The sequence below is a fragment of the Manduca sexta genome, chromosome 26 (assembly GCF_014839805.1).
Source record: "Manduca sexta isolate Smith_Timp_Sample1 chromosome 26, JHU_Msex_v1.0, whole genome shotgun sequence".
Classification (NCBI taxonomy): domain Eukaryota; kingdom Metazoa; phylum Arthropoda; class Insecta; order Lepidoptera; family Sphingidae; genus Manduca; species Manduca sexta.
The window spans coordinates 4037361-4058893 of record NC_051140.1 but is presented as its reverse complement, the minus strand read 5'-3'; the positions used below and the strand labels follow the sequence as shown (position 1 = coordinate 4058893).

At 35.2% G+C, this 21533-nt stretch overlaps 1 protein-coding gene across 1 annotated transcript; it reads right to left on the bottom strand.

Moving 5' to 3' along the window:
- Positions 1-307: 307 nt before the first annotated feature.
- On the bottom strand, positions 308-20791 carry LOC115449838. Its single transcript, XM_037443248.1, has 30 exons — positions 20659-20791; positions 19944-19986; positions 19384-19589; positions 19004-19081; positions 18409-18531; positions 17992-18138; positions 17772-17896; positions 16997-17153; positions 16701-16792; positions 16384-16552; positions 16055-16301; positions 15556-15722; positions 15095-15318; positions 14503-14707; positions 13621-13764; positions 12773-12866; positions 12353-12451; positions 11748-11856; positions 11487-11630; positions 11290-11416; positions 10898-10998; positions 10372-10584; positions 10140-10284; positions 9705-9923; positions 9046-9153; positions 8575-8701; positions 8229-8346; positions 7310-7429; positions 1071-1226; positions 308-411 (listed from the first exon to the last, which is right to left on the bottom strand). The coding sequence occupies exons 2-29, from the start codon at positions 19972-19974 to the stop codon at positions 1073-1075; spliced, it is 3993 nt and encodes a 1330-aa protein (XP_037299145.1). The 5' UTR covers positions 19975-19986; positions 20659-20791; the 3' UTR covers positions 308-411; positions 1071-1072.
- Between the last annotated feature and the right edge of the window lie 742 nt (positions 20792-21533).

The window sequence follows — 21533 nt, the reverse complement described above, 5'->3', positions numbered from 1 at the left end:
TCGCACGCCTGTTTGTACACTACCTTATTATATGTGTAATCAATAATCCGAACACATAGGGTACAAAATACACACCGTAAATAACTAACTACACAACGCGGTACACACCGAGCCTTTCAGATAGGCCAGAAATATAATCATTAACAATATTTTATTAAGAATCGTCTGATGCATTTCATAGTCGAGTAATGTCTAATACTACTGTAACAAAGGACTGCGTATCAACATACATGACGAAATATTAAGCCAGAATTGTTCATAGCAAAAGTTATTGTTTACATATTAATTCAAAATAAAAGCAAATTAATATAATTGTGTATTATTTATTAATCAAGAAATACATAAATTATTATATTTATGTTAGTTTATTATACAATGTTTATGACTTCCAAATATTTGAGGTCGTGGAACCTGGAAAAAAGGAATAAATTATTATTTTTCTATTTCATAAAATGGTGCTTATTTTTACTTTTTTTTTTAAATTGTGTAAATAATGTACTGTACCATATACTTAGTGCACTAATTGCCCATTAACTGCCGACAGCGTTATTTTACATAGAGAAAAATTATATCTAACTACAAAGGGAAAAGATGGCCAGCCTGAAATTAGACACCAATCACTACATCTCTTACTAACAGCTTATCTCTAGAAAACTTTATAGCTAACAAAGAGGCCAATTCAAATAAATCGCGCTGTTGTACTATGTAGTCGCCCACAACATCTCTCCTCAGCCCTTAGTCCTAAGAAAACCTGAGGCGGCTTACTATTGTGCAGATTGTGCGCTGCACACGGGCGCAGGTTGTTAGGGGGCGCCGAGCACCGCTCGCGGCACTGGCGCCCCCTAACAACCTGCGCCCGTGCTAAAGCCGGCGAGCGGCTTCTTTACATTACACAATAACTTTTGATTTAATATTATCAAATTTATTAAAGATTACATTGTCTCCTAGGGGGCGCCAAGGAATTGATTGCACACGGACGGAACATGAGCTAGAGCCGCCTCTGAAGAAAACTGACGCCTTTTATGACTAATTTCAAAGGAGCCAATTCAAAACAGCGTTGCTGTACCCACCTTCAACACACGTTATACTCAGCGACGTCGGTGCAGAGGCCGCACACGGTGTTGAGGTACATGTGCGGCACCATCAACAGCGTCTCGTTGCTGCTGTAGTACACGCGCAGCGCCGTCAGCCGTGACGTGATCTTCACGCCTGATTTACGGGATACCCTGCAAAGATTCGCTAGTTGTAGGATGTATTTTATATCCGCCGGGATAGCGACCACCGTACAAAGATGTTAAAACCCGTCATAGTGGCCCACGTAAGTGTGTCGCGTTCCGGGATCAGCCTGTGTATGTCCGGTTTCAACAAGCCAGCATAATTGTGTCGACTGTCCAGGGGTAATAATCTCTAGTCAGTCGGCATTCTATAGGAACCTACTCCACTTACCATCAGGTGCAGTGCACTTTGTCATGCATGTATAAAAAAAACGGCATATCAAATCATAAAAAAATATAACTAAGAATCCATATCTATATGTATGATAATAAATGTGTATGAACTATGAATATATATGGTATTGGAGTTTATCAAATATATAATAGAAAATTAGAAAGCATATTTACGATATCTATATATATAAAAATCAATTGCTGTTCGTTAGTCTCGCTAAAACTCGAGAACGGCTGAACGGATTTATCTTATCTTGGTCTTGAATTATTCGTGGAGGTCTAGGGAAGATTTAAAAGGTGAGAAAAATTCGAATAATTGCCGGGAAAATCCTCAAAACAGCATTTTTTTATTTCCCATACAAACGTTTTCTAACTAATACGTAGAGTCAATTTGTAATTTATTACCGCTGCATAAAGTTCAAATTCGCGTGCGCGTTGGAGGATCTAATATCGCGTTCTGAAACTCAACAAAAGTGAAAGTGAATCGCGAACGCGACAAAATTGCATAGTCTCAAAATACATAGTACATAAATAGTGGTCGGCTTCGCGAAACTCAATTTTAGCTAACTTCAGTTGTTAATCTGTCCGATTATTTTTTTAATAAGACTATATAGAAATAGAAAGATAAATCTTAAGTTTTGTCACAAATTAAATTATGAATCTTAAGTTAAATATCTGAACGCAATCATAATATTTGACATTAGATTTGACAACCAACTAATATGTCAATCCATCCTGTCGCATTTCAGAGCACGGAAAAAGTATTATTACTGTAATATTAGAGCAATAAAACAAAACTTGTAATTAAAACACACAGTTTCTTTTGGACAGGGACGCTCAAGTGACAGCTTCACTTTACAGAAGTTATGCCTTGTGGTTTATAATAAAAATGTTCACCATAGACACAACAGATGGCGTTATTAATTATTTTGGTACAGATCTAACACCCGCACTTACCAAAATAATATGGGCACACAACAATTAATAGTTTCTCAAAAAAATATTAAACATTTTTTACATTCTGTATACCTAACAACTGCATAAAATAATAATGCTTAGTGTTACCCAATCCCTTTGTAAAAAGGTCCGCTGGCATTTCAGCAGTTTCTAAATACTTAAGTTCTACAAACTTTTTAGTAACACATTCTTTACAAAAATGGTAGCGGACATCTATATGTTTGGTTCTTTTATTGAAGCAATTATTTGAGGTCAACTTAATTGCACCCTGATTATCATTAAATAAATTAATGGTGTATGACTCAACAGTTATTTCTTTTAACAAATTAATCAAATAAATTGCTTCCCTGCAAGCATCAGTTATGCCCATGTATTCAGCTTCTGTACTTGAGAGGGCAACTGTTTTTTGTTTCTTTGCCTCCCATGAAACTACACTACCTGCTAACATAAAACATAAACCTGTATAAGACCTTCTGTCTATAACATTATTCCCCCAATCTGCATCTACAAACCCTTCTAAATTTGACTTACCATATTTAGTATATTTTAATCCAAAATGTTTAGTTTTCTTAAGATATTTCAAAATTCGTTTTGCATATGCCCAAGTTTCAAGATTATAGCAATTATTAAATTGACTCAGAAAACTAACTGAATATGCAATGTCAGGTCTAGTCAACACTGCTAAATACATTAGCCCACCAATCAGTTGCTGATAGGGTATACACTTTTCACAATTGTTATTAAAGTTAATATTTAATTTAGTCTCTAAAGGTGTGTCAGCTACTTTACAATTTGCCATATTAAATTTATTTAATAACTGATTAATATAATTTTCTTGGCTTAATGTAACTGTGCCTTTAACTTTATCAATATTAACAGTCATTCCTAAACAATTTTTAACCTGACCTAAATCTTTTATTTTGAACTTTGAAGCCAATACCTTTTTTAAATTATTACATTCACTAATATCATTTGTAAACACAAAAAAGTCATCTACATACAAGGTTACTATTGTCTTTTTATGATTGTTATTTTTTGTGTACAAACATGGTTCTAATTTAGATCGCTTATAACCAAGGCTAACTAGATAATCATCCACTTTCCTATACCAGGCCCTTGAGGACTGCTTAAGACCATATATAGCTCGGTTCAATTTAACTACCTTTTTATTACAGTTATCTTTAGATTCTAGCAAACATTCAGGTGCTTCCATATAGATTGTTTCCTCAAGGTCCCCATTTAGGAATGCTGTAGTGACATCAAGGTGCATAACTTCTAACCCAAGTTTCACAGATAATGCAAACAATAACCTTAAGGTTGAATGCCTAACCACAGGTGAAAAAGTTTCTACATAGTCTACATTTTGCTTCTGCATATAGCCTTTGGCTACCAAACGAGCACGGTATCTAATGTTATTATCATTGTCTAGTTTTTTACGTAGCACCCACTTACACTTCACTACAGTTTCACCATTCTTTGGCTTATCCACTAGCTCCCATGCATTGCTGTCCTCAAAAGACTGAAGTTCCTCCTTGACTGCCAATAGCCAATTTTCCTTTTCTGCTCCCTGTAATGCTTCTTCTAGGGATAGTCCATTTGCATCATCAAATGCTTCCTCAGATATACACATATTAGTCATCCGATACCGCTCTGGCTTCCTCTTGGTTCGGATGGGTCTTACCCGCTTCTCAGGTAAGTCATAACCATCTTCATGTTCACTAGGAACATAAGGGTCATCTGGGTAATCTGATGGTTTACATACTGTATCACCTCCAATCACATCTTCTGAACTTGATGTGTCCTTGTCAGATATCTCCCGCACTGAAGATGAATTTTCTATATTTTCAATAATCGGTAAGCTAACATCAAGATTCTTTTCTTCTTCCATGACAATAACATCCCTGCTTATTATCACACGTTTTGTTCTAGGGTTGAATATTCGATAACCTTTGATGTCATCTGGATAGCCCACAAGTATGTGCTTTTCTGATTTTCTGTCCCATTTATGGCGCCTCTCTTTAGCAACATGGGCCATGACGGTGCTACCAAATATTCTGAGGTGACTTATATCAGGCTTACAGCCAGTCCAGACTTCATAAGGAGTTCTTTCATTTAACGCAGGAAGCACAGTACGATTTTGTAAGTAAACAGCAGTATTAGTGGCTTCTGCCCAGAACTCTTTACCCATATCTGCATCGAATAGCAAACACCTGGCTTTCTCTACAATAGTACGATTATTGCGCTCTGATAAGCCATTTTGTTCAGGGGTATATGGGGTAGTTCTTTGATGAATTATACCCTCCTCTTTGAGAAATGAATCAAATTCCTTATTACAGTACTCACATCCATTGTCACTTCTTAGAATCTTTATTTTCTTATTACTTTGTTTTTCAACTTTAGCTTTAAATTCTTTGGAAACATCTTAAAGCTTCATTTCTGTGTTTAATGAAATAAACAAACAACATACGACTATAGTCATCAACAAATAGTATAAAGTATCTGGAACCAGCAAGTGATTCATGCTCCATAGGTCCACAAATATCAGTATGGACTAAATGAAGCAATTCTTTGCTTCTTGAACCTTCATTTCCAAATGGTAAACGACACTGTTTGCCTTCACAACAGATTGTACATGTTGCCTTACCAAAATCTACCTTTTCTTGAAGATTCATACCTTCGACAGCTATTTTCATCTTACTAAGATATTTGTCATTAAGATGGCCTAATCTGCGATGCCATATATTACTTGACACTGACAAATTTGCTGCTAAATTTTCAGGCACTTTTAATTTGTATACACCATTATTCAACATAGCTGTAGCGACCAGTTCGCCTTTTTTGTTGAAGACTTCACAACCATTCTTGGTAAATTTTACTGTATTACCGGTCTTTATTAACTGGCTCACTGACAGTAAGTTAGTAGTCAAACCTGGAGCACACAATACGTTCTTGACTGTAACTTCAAATTCACATTGATCAGTCTTTGTAACAATAGTCACATCGCCGGTACACAATACTTGCAATCTCTCACTGTTAGCGATACAAATGTCCTTTATCTTATGATACTTTGCATTCTCTACCCACTCTTCATTCGCCGTCAAATGCATACTTGCTCCTGAGTCAATATACCAGTCATATTTATTAAACTGAGCACTTAAAAACACTGTACTGAATACGTTACTGGGTTTGCGTTGCATTTCTTTTTTAGATATGTTGATGTTAACATTATTTGGACACTGATTCTTATAATGTCCTGGTTCTTTGCAACGGTAACATTTGACGTGACTCTTGGCGCCAACATTGACGTTTGGTTGCGATTGAGTTCTTTGCGCGGTGGCCATAGGTAATTTATTTTTCTTATGTTGCCATTTCTGCGTTCTACTTGCGAATGCACTGCTAACCTCGTTAGATTGGTTACTTCCACTCACTTCCGTTTCCATGTCCATGAGCTTGGTTCTAATGGCGTCCGTTGTAATTTGTATGCCGGAATGCTCGATCGCCATTATCATCGGCTTAAAATTCTCTGTCAATCCAGCCAACAACAGGCAACCGATCCACTCATCACTGATATTAAAACCTGTCCCACTCAGTTTCTGCCCCGTTTCGACTATTTGCGTTACGTACGACTGCATCGAGACACAATTTTCCAAACGAATTGAGATTAAATTACGCAAAAGTGATATTCTTCGTGTAAATCCCGAGTCATCAAATAATGTCTTTAGCTTGTTCCATAGTTCCAAAGTAGTTTTAACTTCTTTTATATGGACATATAACGCAGTATCTATAGTCATCACTAACTTTGCCTTAGTTCTCGCGTCATCTGCGGCTTCTATCTTTTTCCCGGTTTCTGGTTTAATGCAGTGCAGCATATCTTCCAGGACTAGAAAATTTTCCGCGGCGAACAGCCATTCGTTGTAGTTTTCCCGGCCTTTTAACTTGGGAACATTTACAATATAATTCAATGCCATTCTTGCAACTATTACTGTATAAAGTAACTAATAACATTTAACTATTATTGTATCAATGTTTCACCACTTTTTAACTGAGAAACACAACTACTTAAAAGACAAACTAAGGATTCTGGGTCTGGGCCCATAACCTGTAATATTAGAGCAATAAAACAAAACTTGTAATTAAAACACACAGTTTCTTTTGGACAGGGACGCTCAAGTGACAGCTTCACTTTACAGAAGTTATGCCTTGTGGTTTATAATAAAAATGTTCACCATAGACACAACAGATGGCGTTATTAATTATTTTGGTACAGATCTAACAATTACGATATTATATCTATCTTTGTGGTTACGTGCGCGAGAACTTTCTTTACTTTGGTGATCCTTTGTGATAGTGACATTCCAAGTAATGTGCTCTTTTTTGTGATAGTGACACTTTACTGCTAAATGAGCGGGAAATTTTCTCACTTTGATTAATTACAATTTACGATGCCGAGGAGAAGACGACCTGACTTAGGTCGTCGTAGTCAATCAAATGTGCGAAGAGCTACCTCACGTGCTAACCGCACTGATGACCAGAGACAGACAGATCAAGAAAATAGTCGTATTGCTATGTCAGAATTGCGTTCTTTAGTGAGTGACAATGTAGGAGATAGGCTAAATTATTTATTCAATAAATGCTTTTTTTATTAAATACGGATTCGATTTGTTTGTTTTAAAATCATTTTATACAAAAGATTAGGTCTTTTATTTATCCATGAGGTAGTATGAAGTCTGCCGGGTCAGCTAGTATGTATATATAAAACACTGTATGTATTATTAACTTTATGCCTCTTACACTAACGCATCAATTTGTCGAGAAGTACGCTTATGAAAGTGATAAATGCTGAAGTTGCTTAAGCAACAAGTTGACAGAGTTTAAGCGGCTCCTAAGCGACGAATAAATCTTACCAAAAGTGATCGCCTGCATTCGAATCGTCAACGACCAATTCAGAATTCTCGTTTTTAACAGATATGTAGTAACCTCCAGAGTACATTTTCACTCCATTTTTAAACTTTATAACCGCAAATCTGTAAAAGAATATTTTATTAAAAATCTACTCATATTCGATATATACCTGACGAAGAGTCCATATAACCAGGTTCCTGGCGGATTCCCTCTCCAAATGTATATAATCATATTATCATTACAATGATCTGCAGACTGCCTTTATTAGTACTCACATACTACATATACTCATACGTACTTATCTAACCAATATACAATTATTTGTAGATACAATTGTGAAGATATGTAAAACCCTACGTTCATTGAGCTCTTAATATTACTTTAGTTAAATACGAAATGTCAAACACTGATCTAGAATGCCGGCTAAATAACACGAAAAAAAATTCAACCCAATTTTAGCTGCCTATTTCACTAACTAAATAGACTACCGCGAAACCAATTTTAAATGATTTATTATTCACGATATCCTATATTACGCATTATCGAAGTAATCAATATTACAACCCACTTTATGCCAGCAGTAATTTGGACACATCCACTAGTTTTTTTTTTATTGCTTTGAATGACAAGACGAGCTTGCCGTTCGTCTGTTGGTAAGCGATACGACCGCCCATAAACAGTAGAAACACCATCCGACACCTTGAATCACAAAGTATTATTTGGTATTCCACTGCGCTCGCTATCCTGAGACATAAGGTATTAAGTCTTATTATTATTCAGTAGTTCACTGGCTATAATGTCCTTTACACCGGAACACAACAGTGACTTTACACTGCTGCTTGGCGGCAGAAATAGACATTGCCATCCAGGCGGACTCTCACATATGAGAGTAACACCAGTAAAATAATCCAATTATTTTACCTAGGAGAATTGCCACTGCAGTCGGCCAAAGCCAACATTTCCAGGCAATCGGTTGATGGCAGATAATCTGTCGCTCCAGACAAGGTCTTTACAGATGTGTCATGTATTCTACATTCACCTAGAATTAAAAAAAAAACATGCCTCATAAATTAATAAATTAACGCAAGAACAAAAAGTATGAAAGAAGAAAAGATAACAAAAGAAAGTACACGGAAATTAAGTTTGTGGCTTATAAGTATCAAGAATCTTCTTATTCGATTATAACGTGTTAGACCTCAGATATTATATGTACTTAACTTATGAAAATACGAAATCCTTACTACGCTTGAAATAAGGTTAAACTTACGGTACAGTCCCAAGGTTCTCATCACCTGCATGCCGGTCCATCCGTCCAACAACCACGCGAAGTTATCAGACTTGAATTGGATTATTGCGCCACGGTTCAGACTTAGAGATGCTAGACCATTTCTTTCCTAAAATACATATTTTAAATTCAAATGTGCTGATGAAAATATTTACAAACAATAATCATGATAGTTAAGATAATTGTAGTAAAAATTTAAATTTTGACACGAGTGTGTTGTCAGCGAAATGGTCTAAACTTGTAGAATGAATAACAATAACACAACATCTAATAGTGTATTCAGCACTGTAATAATAAACTGATTGTATTAATAATTGCAGTTTTTAAGTTTAATTATTATTACGGTGATACAAGGGATGATGATGAATTTCATCAAAACGGTATTTACGTCGCAGTTATGCATTTTAGTGATGGTTGACTTTATGATTCGAATAATATGAAACATAATCATACTGTTATTACTGCGGTCACATTCAAGGGTTCCTTTGTGTATCCTTTCAAAATCTGGCCAATAGCCGTAGAACTGATCAGTTGTGAATCCAAAATACCGATTTCTGATAGCTGAAACAGCGAAACAATTGATTTATCACTTCTTAAAAGATGTTTCTAATTAAATCCAATATACTTTGTGTTTTTTAGACATCACTATACAAAAACTCCACACCACAACGTAACTAACAGTTACTCAAATTGTAAAAGTAACTGGTAGTTGGATAGTTTAGTTCAAAGGTTCCCAAACTTTTTTCTCGAGGCTCCATTTCAAAATTTTGCTTGTTCCAGTGGACCTTTTGTTTTTTAAGTTTCGCAGAGAAAGTGCATTACAACTACTGCTCAGCCATCCCGAAGGGTTATGTTGGGGTCACCGTGCCTCCTACGATCCCTATGCATATTATCTGCCTACATAGATAGGCGAAATCAAGCCAACATATTAGTACTTTACTATCAAACCAGATAAATTTTCGTGGAATCCCGTTAACGAATTGTGGAACCCATTTTTTGGTCACGCCAACGTAGACCCCGTCATTGATTATCACTTGTGGAATCAATGGTTCAGTTAGTATTGTGTTTCTTGAAAACACGTTGACAGCATCTGCGTATTTCCTTATACTTACATTTCTTCCAAAAATCTTGATCTCAAAGTTTCTTTCTAATTTGCCTTGCGACTGCGGAACCCCTTTGTACTTTAGTGTTATTTCGCTCGTCGGCTGAGTTTCGAAGCACATAGATTCATTAGCAATGAACGTAAGGGTTATGTGGCCTTCGTATGACACTGGATGGGCCAGGTCCTGGTCTGATGCTGCGGAGTCCATGTCTTTTTTGCGGAAGCAGATCTAACAACAGCGGAAATGATTTAGCTTGTATAGCATGATTGGCCATTGTAGAAGACTATAAAAAATATCACTATCCCAGTATAAATTAGCAAGCATTGATTACTCAAAAGCCCAAAAAAATTAAGAATCGGCAGTTCTGTTTCACTGATCCATACTTTTGTCCACGATTACTCGCACCATTAACAGTATTATAATATAAAAAAAAAATGTACCCACCGTGAAATCTTTCTTATTATTAGAACTCTTGGCATCAGGCTGATATCCATGTATCGACAACATCAGATTTGTATTTCCAACCGAGTTCTGTTCCATTTTTGTGGTCGCTTCCATTTTGAGGAACACTTTCTGTGGATCATCCATCCTGAACAGTACGAGCATTAATAAATTATAATATTGAATTAATTTGTTACAGCTTTTAAAATTTTATAGTTATATCAACGTGACCCACCTATAATAACTAAGCAGGAAGGTAGAATCGAGTTTCATAACTCCTTCATCATCAGCTCTGTACCTCGCCTGGACCTTGGCTTGAAGAACGTCGTCTACATGATTCTGTAGCCGCTGAGGAGAAAGGATCAGACCGCATGATCCTGAAGGTGGCGACGTGAACAAAAGAATGGTATTCAAAATGATATGCGACGGTTGGACCGAGGTGAAGAAGCTGAAAATAACATACATATTAGTGTAAGTAGTCCATCATTATAAACATCACATAGTGGAATTACCGACGGCGCGACGTGACTTGCGCGACCGACTCAGTAACTTTTGCAGTCTTACTTTTTGAGGTCGTACTGTTTAACAACCATTATAAATAATCTAAATTTTAAAATAAACCTATTTTATGTATAACACCAATAAAAATCGTCTGTCTCCATTATACTAAGCTTCTTTGCTAGCTAAGTACATGGAAATAATAATATAAGAAAAGCTATTATTCTTAAGTTATATTCTAGTATTATTTAATACCTACTTACTCATAATTATTATTTTTAGTTGTTAGCAGTTTGTTGAAAACGTCAGCTCCCGTCACTGGTCGCTCGCAATCAAAAAATATTCCACTATCCTGGTCTTTAACCTGTTACAATAGATATAAAAATAATTTATTAAGTATGAATAAAGAAATCACGTTAGGTATCTATAATAATATTTATTTGACTAACATAATTGAGAAAATAACACATAGTACAAAGCTTAATTTATATAGTTTGAGATCGGCACACAAGTATGAAAAAATACCTCAACTATGCGAGCTAGCTTAACTCAGCTTGGTTGTTCGTCTTCAACCGGTATGAAATTCAATAAATAGCAAATACAAATACTTATATATTAAGAAACATTGGTACTATTAATATAAAATAAAATCCACCTCTCCGCCTGTATCTCCAACTGTGTAAGTGTAGTTATGCCTTCCCTTTTTGCATTCAACCGCAATCTGGACTCTGGAATGCATCGCCACTCCACTTTGTTGTGCTCCAGGGTTGGGCCATGTCAATCTACAAAGGCACAATCATAATCTTCATTTTCAAATAAAATGTCTGAAGAAAATAAAAAAATATAACTTACTCCAAAGATCCATCAGACGTCGAAAACGATATGTTGAATTTCATAGGTAAGTGCGCAACCAATGACTGTTGTATTCTAGCTATATGTGATGTTTCTATTACGGGCGCGTCAATGGAGAGCGAAGTCACAGAAGTTCCTTGATACCTGTTGAAATGAGAAACTATATAATACACCTTAATTAGCTGAGCGTCTTTTAGCAGAAGAGCTGCTTATGAAGAATGAAATAAAAAAGAAAAGAATAACATAATTTTATTTCAATACCTGATGTGCAGATCATTCCTCCAAGTCAGGTCTTCGGTGGTAGGCGCTGTCAAATTCCCTCGTATTGACGTAAAGCTAACTATTGTAGACTGCAGCCGTATAGGAGTTCCTAAAAATATATACGTATAATCAATGGGCCTTAGTCCGTCTACAGGGGCTGCTCCGTCTTTTTAAAAATACGGGCGTTCTAATTGAAGATCAGCTTTAATAGCCGTATAAAGAATAAAAGCCGTATATACTTAAAGGATTTTTTAATCTTTTACCCCTTGGGTCATAAAAATTGTTCGTCGATTAAAACACCCGTACTTGCAAAAAGACGGTTATGACCTCATAGACGGAATTGGGCCCCCTGACTATATTGATTGTTAGGATAAAAGATTAATGTAGGATTATTAACATAAAAATGATATATTTGCAATCCTCCAAAATAAGAATCGTTAAAATAAAGTTATCGATAAAAATATCGTAATAAAATAAAAAATATTTGGATTAATAATTTAAATTGCTGTCTCCGCGTAGATCAGTAAAAAACACAACAAAATGCGACAGCCTTATAGAGTCTAAGTAATATAAAAAATAATACAATCGTAAGAGCTGTATATTACCTAGTTCAGTAGGTACATGCACGTCCGACTGGAACGGGTAATACACGATCTGCTGATTTATGTGACTCCCGAAACGTAGGAAGTCTTCTATATACGCCACTGTAATAATTATATATTATTGAAGAACTTACATCGTTAGTATTTCTCCAAGGTTTTTATGTTATGTGATGCTAACGGCATTCTAAGTACTATATTAATACAAACGATTAAGCATCCGATTCTGGGTAATATTCCATTTTATGAACAAGGCGGAACAAGCACAAAGATCGTATCGTATAATGTTTGACTGAATAAAAATAACGGAACTAATTAGTCTTAGATAACGATTTCTTTCTGAACTGCAGCGCAGAAGACATACATTTCTATATCAAATTTATATTACTCATTATAAATAACACAGAAAAAATTAAAACTCCTTACAATCTTCTCCATTCATAGTATCAAATCTGGACTGGTTCATGTGTGTTGCAAAAATCGTTCTGTCATGAACTTTTATCACCATATCAATGTGTACCTGATGAACAAACGAAAATTATTATTTATTTAATAGTAATAAGGCTTAGCTAAGGCTTAGCTAGTTGGGTGTGGAACGGACTGCCGAGACGAATGTCCGCAGGTTCAAATCCCCAAGGGCACACCTCTATCTTTTCTAAAAAATCATGTGTGTATTCTTTGTGAATTTATCGTTCGCTTTAACGGTGAAGGAAAACATCGTGAGGAAACCTGCACATCTGAGAAGTTCTCTATAGGAATTTCGAAGATGTGTGAAGTCTACCAATCCGCACTAGGCCAGCGTGGTGGACTAAGGCCTAATCCCTCTCAGTAGTAGAGGAGGCCCGTGCTCAGCAGTGGGCAAGTTTATAATACAGGGCTGATATTATTATAATAAGGCTTAGGCCCTATTTCACAAGTATCGAGTAAATTACATTTGACTATTATCGCATTATATAGCTAATGTAATCAATACTCATTTTATTACCATTTATTTGTGATCATAGATTAGATTGTGACTTTTTTATTGCTTACACATTTATGTGACGATTAACATTTGATTAAAAGTTGTAAAATATTCCCTTAAATTAATAGTAACTATTTATAGTGAGGAAATAGTAGTTGAGTCCTTCTTTCCAGAACTAGGAATAAACATTTCATATAATTGCCTCATAGATTTGTAGAATTTCATCATTTATTTACGAAATAGATCGAACATAGAACAGCGATCGCTGTTATCACGTGTAGATAAATAAGATTACAAAGGACAAACAAACCTTTTCAGGCGTTTTCAAAGTCCAAGCTTTCATATTCTTTAGTACTTGCACTAGTTTCTCGACATCGAATACTTGCGAAGTCCACAATGATTTCAAAAATTTTCTGTAGAAACTTGCTGTCACTCCTTCCACATTTAAATATACCTGATTATATAAAAATATACAGTAATATAAACTCCAATATCTCTCTAATCTTCATCAAACTCGACACAAAAACAATGAAGGCATATGCATGTTAAACCTATTCCATTTGATGCACAGCTGCACGTCATTACATTGAGCTGGTAACCCTGATATATAAAAAATTACAACATTGCAAGTTGCGCTCTACTCCTTCAAATGCAATGTCGTAAAATGAAACTGAACGCTTTTGCAATTCCAATCTCTTTTTTTATACGTGCATGACATATTGACCCCACTGAACCCGATGGTAATGAGAGTGAGGTCCAATAGAATGTTGACTGCCGGGACCTGATTATCCTTCGGCAGTCGACACAATTGTTCCGGCCTGTTAGAACTGGATATACACAGGCTGAACCCGGAACGAGACATGGGCCACTATGACGAGCTTTAACATCTTGTGTACATTGGTCGCTATCCTGGCAGATATAAAATATATCCTACCATCAGCAAAAGTCATTATACGTACCAAATTTCATTATTTCACAATCGAGCGTTACCCGAATAAGGGGAAACGGAATGGCTTTTAGAATCACACCACAATAATCGTATCAGATAGGAATTGTAACCAGTTTTTTTATTACTGAGAGAATTTTATCGTTTTTCATACGGTTGTGGTTGATCAAATGTAATCAAATTCCCTGGTCTTCTATTGAAATTTAACCTAATTTATAGAAGCATCTATTTTATATAAATACTTACAGCCGCTTTATACGGCCTTCTGCCCCCGGTGTTTAGTTTGATACCAATAAATGGTGGGAAGGCTCCTAGAGGGTCCCCAACACTGAGCACCTGCAGCGAAGGAGATCCAACCTCCTCTTGACCACAGATTATATAATTGTTTGTCGCGAAGTACAACGGATCTGGGTTCGATACTTGATTTGCAACAAAAGGTACGTAGTAAGGTCTGCAATAATAATGAGGAAAACACCTTATGTGCATTGTGCATGTCTAATGCATAATAGCAAAGAGTATGTCCGAAATAGAATAATTTATTTAAGGCAAGTGTGCAATAAATCTATACAGCGCTGAAGAGTTTGTTTGAACGCGCTAATCTCAGGAATTATCAAATCAATATTGTTTTTTTTTTTTCTAAAATAGGAAGCTACATTACTCTTGAGTGCTATAGACTACTTTTTATCCCGGGAAAATACTTTTCCCGGAAAAACTTTTCCACGCGAGCGGAGCCGCAGGGAAAAACTATTTATATGTGTAGAGCACTTAGGATTTACATGTTTCCTTTTATTTAAATGCTTAACGTATTTGTTACAAAAACATGAATAAAGATACTTACGACACTTTATACCCCGAAAATGTCTTGCTGGCTTCCAAATTCTTGATAGTAGTGTACCAAAACCTTTTTAGTTGGTTATTACCACACTTGTGTATATAGTTGTGAACGAACATAAAGTCACTCTCCCTGATGTTTTGCGAGCTTAAGAACATGTGCAGAGCCACGACTCTTAGTTGTATATGCTCTGTCTCATTGGTTAGCACTGTCAGAACCATTTCTAAAACCTGTAAATCATTTACATTTTTGAGTTATTGTGTGCGTCCTGCGCTGAAATGAGTATCCAACATGTATATAACTTATACATATAATATATGTCCAGTAATCAGTCAAAATTATCAATATACGGATACGTATACTTTGTTACAGTTCCCTATGTTTATCACATTTGGAAAACATAATTATTTTTTTATTATATTTGATATTAGATTCTTTTTAAAACAAGACCCAAGACTTTCTGATACCTTATAAGAATCATCTACTTTTGAGCTGATCCCTAATGCTGACCAAAACCTTTCATGTCGATCTCTTCCACTGTCAGCGAATATTATTCTAATGTAGTCTTCCGCAGAGTACCCAATGTTACATAGACCTTGCAACCATACCATACGGTCTAGGTATTGTGGGCAATCTGAAAAATAAAATCTAGTAATAGACAAACGTTTGTTTCTTGATTTGAATGAAGAAATACCGCCATCTATTGATAGTATTGTAAACTATTTAATAGAGAAACAGTTTATTCGTTGGGCACCGAGTAGACTTATTATATGAGAAACTAAGCAATCGTCCTTGTATAATAATTGCGTCCCTTTGAATAATAACATATAGTTCCCATGATAAACAATAGATGGCGCTTATTAAATTACTGTATATAATATGACGTAGGAGAAATAAGAAGTCCCGTACTCAACAGAAAGAGAAACAAAAGTGATTAGTATTATAATTGAAATGTTAATATCTTACCACTATACATCCTGAAATACTTCACAACTATATTATCAAAATAATCCTGCTTTAAATCTTTGACATTCATGGTCTTATGTACCAAGGTCGCAAAGCTCAAGATTCCAGCGTGCCTTATATCCTGAGGAAAGTCTAGACCGAGCCTAGTGAACACCTCCAGATCTTCAAGTAACCCTTGACTTAAGGTCGCTACGTTGTGTGGCAGTTTTCTGATCAGGGACAAGAGAGCTGCATCTTCGATCTTTTTCTGAAATGTGGATTGGCTATCGACACCTATCATTTAGGTTTTATGCGCTGTACTGTACAAGAAATCATTAAAAACATTTTACCTTCTGTTCCAAAATGAGATACTTTATAAATCTTGCACACGCCTCGCTTCGAGTATGAGGGAGGACTTCCAAAAATATATTTCTACAAGTTTCCATGTCATAGCTGGTGCTTAGTACTAAATCTTCGAACAATTGTACTAGAGTATTATAAGTTAATTGTGAAATTGTGCTGAAAAAAGGAGATTTCTGTTTACAAAATTGCTACTGTTCGTAAAAGTATATGATTAGCTATATTATTATTATAAAAAATATAGAACTTCTAGTTCTTAAAATATTATAGCCTGTATGATTAACTGTCTCGTCAAAATTCTACTTACTTTAAAAGTTCAATGAAGTCCGAATTGTGAATGAGTGAAGCTTCTCTCACTATATTGTCAGCATCAATACCATTGGCTACTTTGAGCAGCAACTGAAATCATTCAAGATTAGGTTCACGCAGACATTTTTTCTAATAACGCATGCGAACATAGTTAATCGATTATATTTACGCGTAAAACCATGTCGTATGTACTTAAGTAACTCAAAATGGTAAAGCAATATTTTTATACTCAATGTACATACCTCTATGAGGTCAAATACCACAAAAATCTAGGAAGGTAGTTGAAAATCTTACATCCTTTGTGTAGTTTTTCATATAATCCTGGCTCATGTTTCTTATTCCATTGGTCGGATCGCAAGAGTCAGTCGCCACGTAAGATATGTGCGCTTGAGTAACGTTAATTTTGTCTATCGTCCCCGCTGCAGCATCATTGAGATATTTTAATGTTAACCTGGAATTTATATGCAAACATTTATATACAAATGAATGATTGAAGGAGCAAACCGCTCATAGCAAAAATGTCCAGAACTGTGAAATAAAAAAACACTCGAGTAGCATTCCCGTGTATATCGTTCCTCGATGGCTTTAAGTGGAAGAAATTTTCTTCCGAGTGTAACGTCCTTGCGGAACTAGCTTTCTCTTGTATTTCCAGTCTGTTACAATTTAAAAACCCTCATTAAAAGAGCCCATCATTATGGTACTATTTTCTTTATTGCTATCAATGACGAGACGAGCCTGCCGATCGCCTGATGGTAAGCGGTACGACTGCCCATAAACGGTAGAAGTGCCAACCAACACCTTGAATTACAAAGTATTGTTTGGTATTCCACTACGCTCGCCATCCTGAGACAAGAGATGTTAAGTCTTATTATGTCCAATAGTTACATTGGCTACAATATTGTCAACAATATGCTCCAAAGTGTTTTTTTTTTTTTATGTGCCCATATAGGCATATTAGCTAGCGGCCCGCCCGATGGTATGCGGCTCCTGCAGCTCAAGGACTCGGCGCTACCAGGGTCACAGACAAACCGCCACCTATCAGAGGTGTGATTCAACATGTGCGACTTACGTGGATGTGACAGCTAGGATGTGCTCGTGCGTCTTATATTGATAGCTGCCCTTCAATTGCAAACTGCTCAAACCCTTCTTGTCGTCTAGAATGTATTCCCTCTCCGCTGATACTATTGAATCCACCTGAAAAATATATTAAAATGAGAAGACTATTTCATAAGCTTCCTCATTTACGGTCTTAATGCCAGAAAGATATCAGTCAATATTTATCTACTTACCACGGGACGTGCGGAAAAGTCATCAGTCCATGGTATGGAGGACCAAGACCTGGCACTCTTGGTAGTGGGGATTCGGTAGCTATAGAACTTCTTTATCGTGTCTCCCTTCACTGTGTACACTGCCATGCACGTACTGTCTAGGCATGGCTGAAGTAAAATGTTCAGATACAGTAAGATTTTTAAGTGTGACTAATAAATGATTTTGACCAGTGACAATGATCGAATCGAATGAATAAACTTACTAGAATGGTACGACTTCAAACATCGATATTTCAAAGGATTTGGTGATGTGGTTCGTAACATAAGTAACATTAACAGCCTATAAATACCTACTTTGCTTTCATTTTCTCCCTGATCGGCTACACATTCCCTAATGCCACAATAAGGTGCTTCTGCTTTAAATTTATAATACTTTACCTCACTTTCCGAGTATGTTCCAGATTTCTTGATAAGTTGAAAATTAATTGATATCCCTCTTTTCAAATTCGCGGACCAGACTGGCTCATCCCCAATGTAGATGGAATTAATGAGACCGCTCTCCTAAAACGTATTTAATGTATATAAATATGTTAATCCTTGAGAATATTGTTTATGTGATTGTTTCTCAAAAATATCTTATTTTATTTTATTTTATTTTATTTATTAGGGATCACCAACAGAATTTACAATATATCATACAAGTAACTAATACAAAAAAAAACATCTGGACTAATTGCAATTCTAATTACAGGCAACCACAACATGCGCAAGGTTAGAAAAAATAATTTAAACATAATATAAAAATAAAAAAAGAGAAATAGTTAATAATATAAATCTATATACTATATACCTAATAACTAATATTAACTTATAATAGATACTATTAAATTAAATGTAGTCATCGAAATAGCTCTCAAGATTACATAAAAACAACTTAATAACGTTACATTGGTAACAGAAAAACAATATGAATCTGTATGTGCCAGGCAAATTTAATTAATACGACATAGCTTAAAATTAAATTGTAGTCTACCTGATAATCTAACTCCCATGGTTCTGAAATAAATTTATCTTCTTTGTCTATTGTTCCATGGGTTCCAGATATATATTTCTGAAACACAAAAATGATCCTTGACCATCATAATTACAAAAATGAAAGTGAGACAGCGCGGCGCACAAATGCAATCATCATTTTGGAGAGACACGTGTTACAAATTGAAACTTCCAGTCGCTTCAACTAAATTGCTACTATCAATAAATATGTATATTATTGATTAAATTAGGAATTTAGATTGTGCAACTAAGAAATTATCGATACGACTGCTCGTTTCCGCTATTTTGGCGTTCTCACTGAAGTTACACAAAACGTTATAGATAAAAAATCGTTGTAATTAGTGTATAGAAGTAGGATACCTTCAAACCATATAACTGTAGCCGAGCTCTGGTGAAGTCATCATAAATGTTGACGTGCAATTTCCCCTCGATCGCCCAGTACGAGCCGCTCTCCTTAGGAGTCCCGGTACTGATTGACACATTAGTCTTTATCACGTAAATGTACTCGGTGTTTGTCTCTGGGAATATGTAGCGGAGGTGTGTCTGTGAGGATGCTGAGATTACACCTGTAAATAACATAAAAAAAAATCTAGCTTGTAAATATAACTTCAAAATGGAACTTTCTATCAGACTTTAGTAATGAGAGGAGTACGCATTTATTAAACATATGTTTTTTCTTCGCTGATCCCTCAAGAAGTCAGCGGAGTTGAGATGGTACATGCAAGGGTGACCAGATTTTAATCACTTTCTTACAAATTCGATTATTCTCTATTGATTGGTTTTCCCCTAGGGAATGTAATACTTATAATAATTCTGCAGTAATTTCAACTTATCTGGCTACAAGGGAAGCTACAGGACTTATTTATTCCTCTACTTAAAGGACCAAGTGCAATGCAAATAAAAAAATAAGAAATACTCACCGCAAAATATAAATAAAACTTTGTAATACATTATTGTCACGTTCTGAAAGTAAAAATATAGTTTTTAACAGTACAGTTACTATATAAGAAGAACATAAGCCCGAATAAAATCACTTTATATTGGATTTTTTTTTGTTTCAATAATGTTCCAAATCAAAAACTTATCAAAATAGTACATTGATTATAATTTCATCGTAAATAATAACTGTTTGAAAATCTCTTTCTTTGACAAAAAAATTTGCTGGTAAAAATCTAATATAATTTCTATCAAAACGCAAATAACAAACAGACCAGTGATCGAAAATAGGTAACTACTTTGAGATTCTGTTGCGTACTAATATTTTATGACGAAAACCAACCAGCGTTGAGTTTTATAATGCACCAATCAACTAAAACATATGTAAACATAAGATATTTTTATCTACTGACAAAGATTAAAACGACTCGTAATTTTAACCTCATACAAAAACCTGAATAGATCCCAATTTGGGTGATCGTTGCTCATTTTCCGAATTCCATGGAACCAATAACATCTACTAAGAGTTTAGTAGAGTCATAAACCATAGTCTCATTTGTTTTAGCTTGTCTACTGCTCATAAATCTACAAGCCGGTATAACTTTTATAACTACAGTACAATCCACTGTGGCATCAAAAAAAACAGGACAAACGTCAAGCATTCAGATAAGAATCTACTACATTCTTCTAGGGACTAACCTTGATTCAAGTTTCTTCTTAACTTAATGTACTTATACAAATCACTTTCACTATTCACTTACAATTTAATGCATATTATTTAATACGGTGGGACGCGAGCAGCGCCGCGACGCTAATGAGAGCTCTGGAGTCATGGAACGTCTTTGAAAAATTGTATAAGTGAATAATTTTACATTTTTTAATACTTACTATTTTTGCCATACTAACGTTTTAGAATTAAATAAAAAAACAAATTTAAATTCCAATTATTTAAATACACATGACTCAAACTTGCCAGCTTAATACTTAGGTTGAAAATAAACACACTACAATTCATTACTTACAAAGTATAGATCATATTTTTTTTTTGTACTCCACTGCAAATAGGTATTATGTCTTACAAAATGTTTCGCTGTATGATTCACAATGATTACTTCTAAGTCACTGCAATATGACAATAACAGTAAAGTCTGGGAAACTATTTTTGGGGTATGTTTTCAAAAAATAAACTTACATAATAAAAAAAAACAGTTTTTAAGTACTCATTTTGTTACTCACAACTACATAACTTTTTTACTACATTTGCTTTGTGTTTAATTTTTTTAAATTGATACTTACATTGTTTCGTCCGTTCGGCGTTATCAGCATGCGTCGATAACTCACTTGACCTATGAACTAATGAATGAACGACTCATTACGACGACCAAATTATGTTGACCCCTTCGCTCCCGAGGCGCGTCTTGTCCTGTGCATACTATAACACATGATAATGTAAGTCTGTACATTGCATTTTTCAATCAATTAAATCTTAATACTGCAATAAATTATAACATCACTGAAAGATATTTGAAAGTAAAAGTAAGGTTAAAAAAATAATAAAAACTAAATATGACACA

What these genes read in the sequence shown, in the direction of transcription:
- LOC115449838 (XM_037443248.1), bottom strand. Translation starts at nt 19,974, where the DNA reads ATGTATTACAAAGTTTTATTTATATTTTGCG. An exon ending in AAGTAGATGATTCTTATAAG is followed by an intron (nt 15,319 to 15,555) that starts GTATCAGAAAGT and finishes AATGATTTACAG; the next exon opens with GTTTTAGAAATGGTTCTGAC. An exon ending in TTTTCGGGGTATAAAGTGTC is followed by an intron (nt 14,708 to 15,094) that starts GTAAGTATCTTT and finishes TTATTATTGCAG; the next exon opens with ACCTTACTACGTACCTTTTG.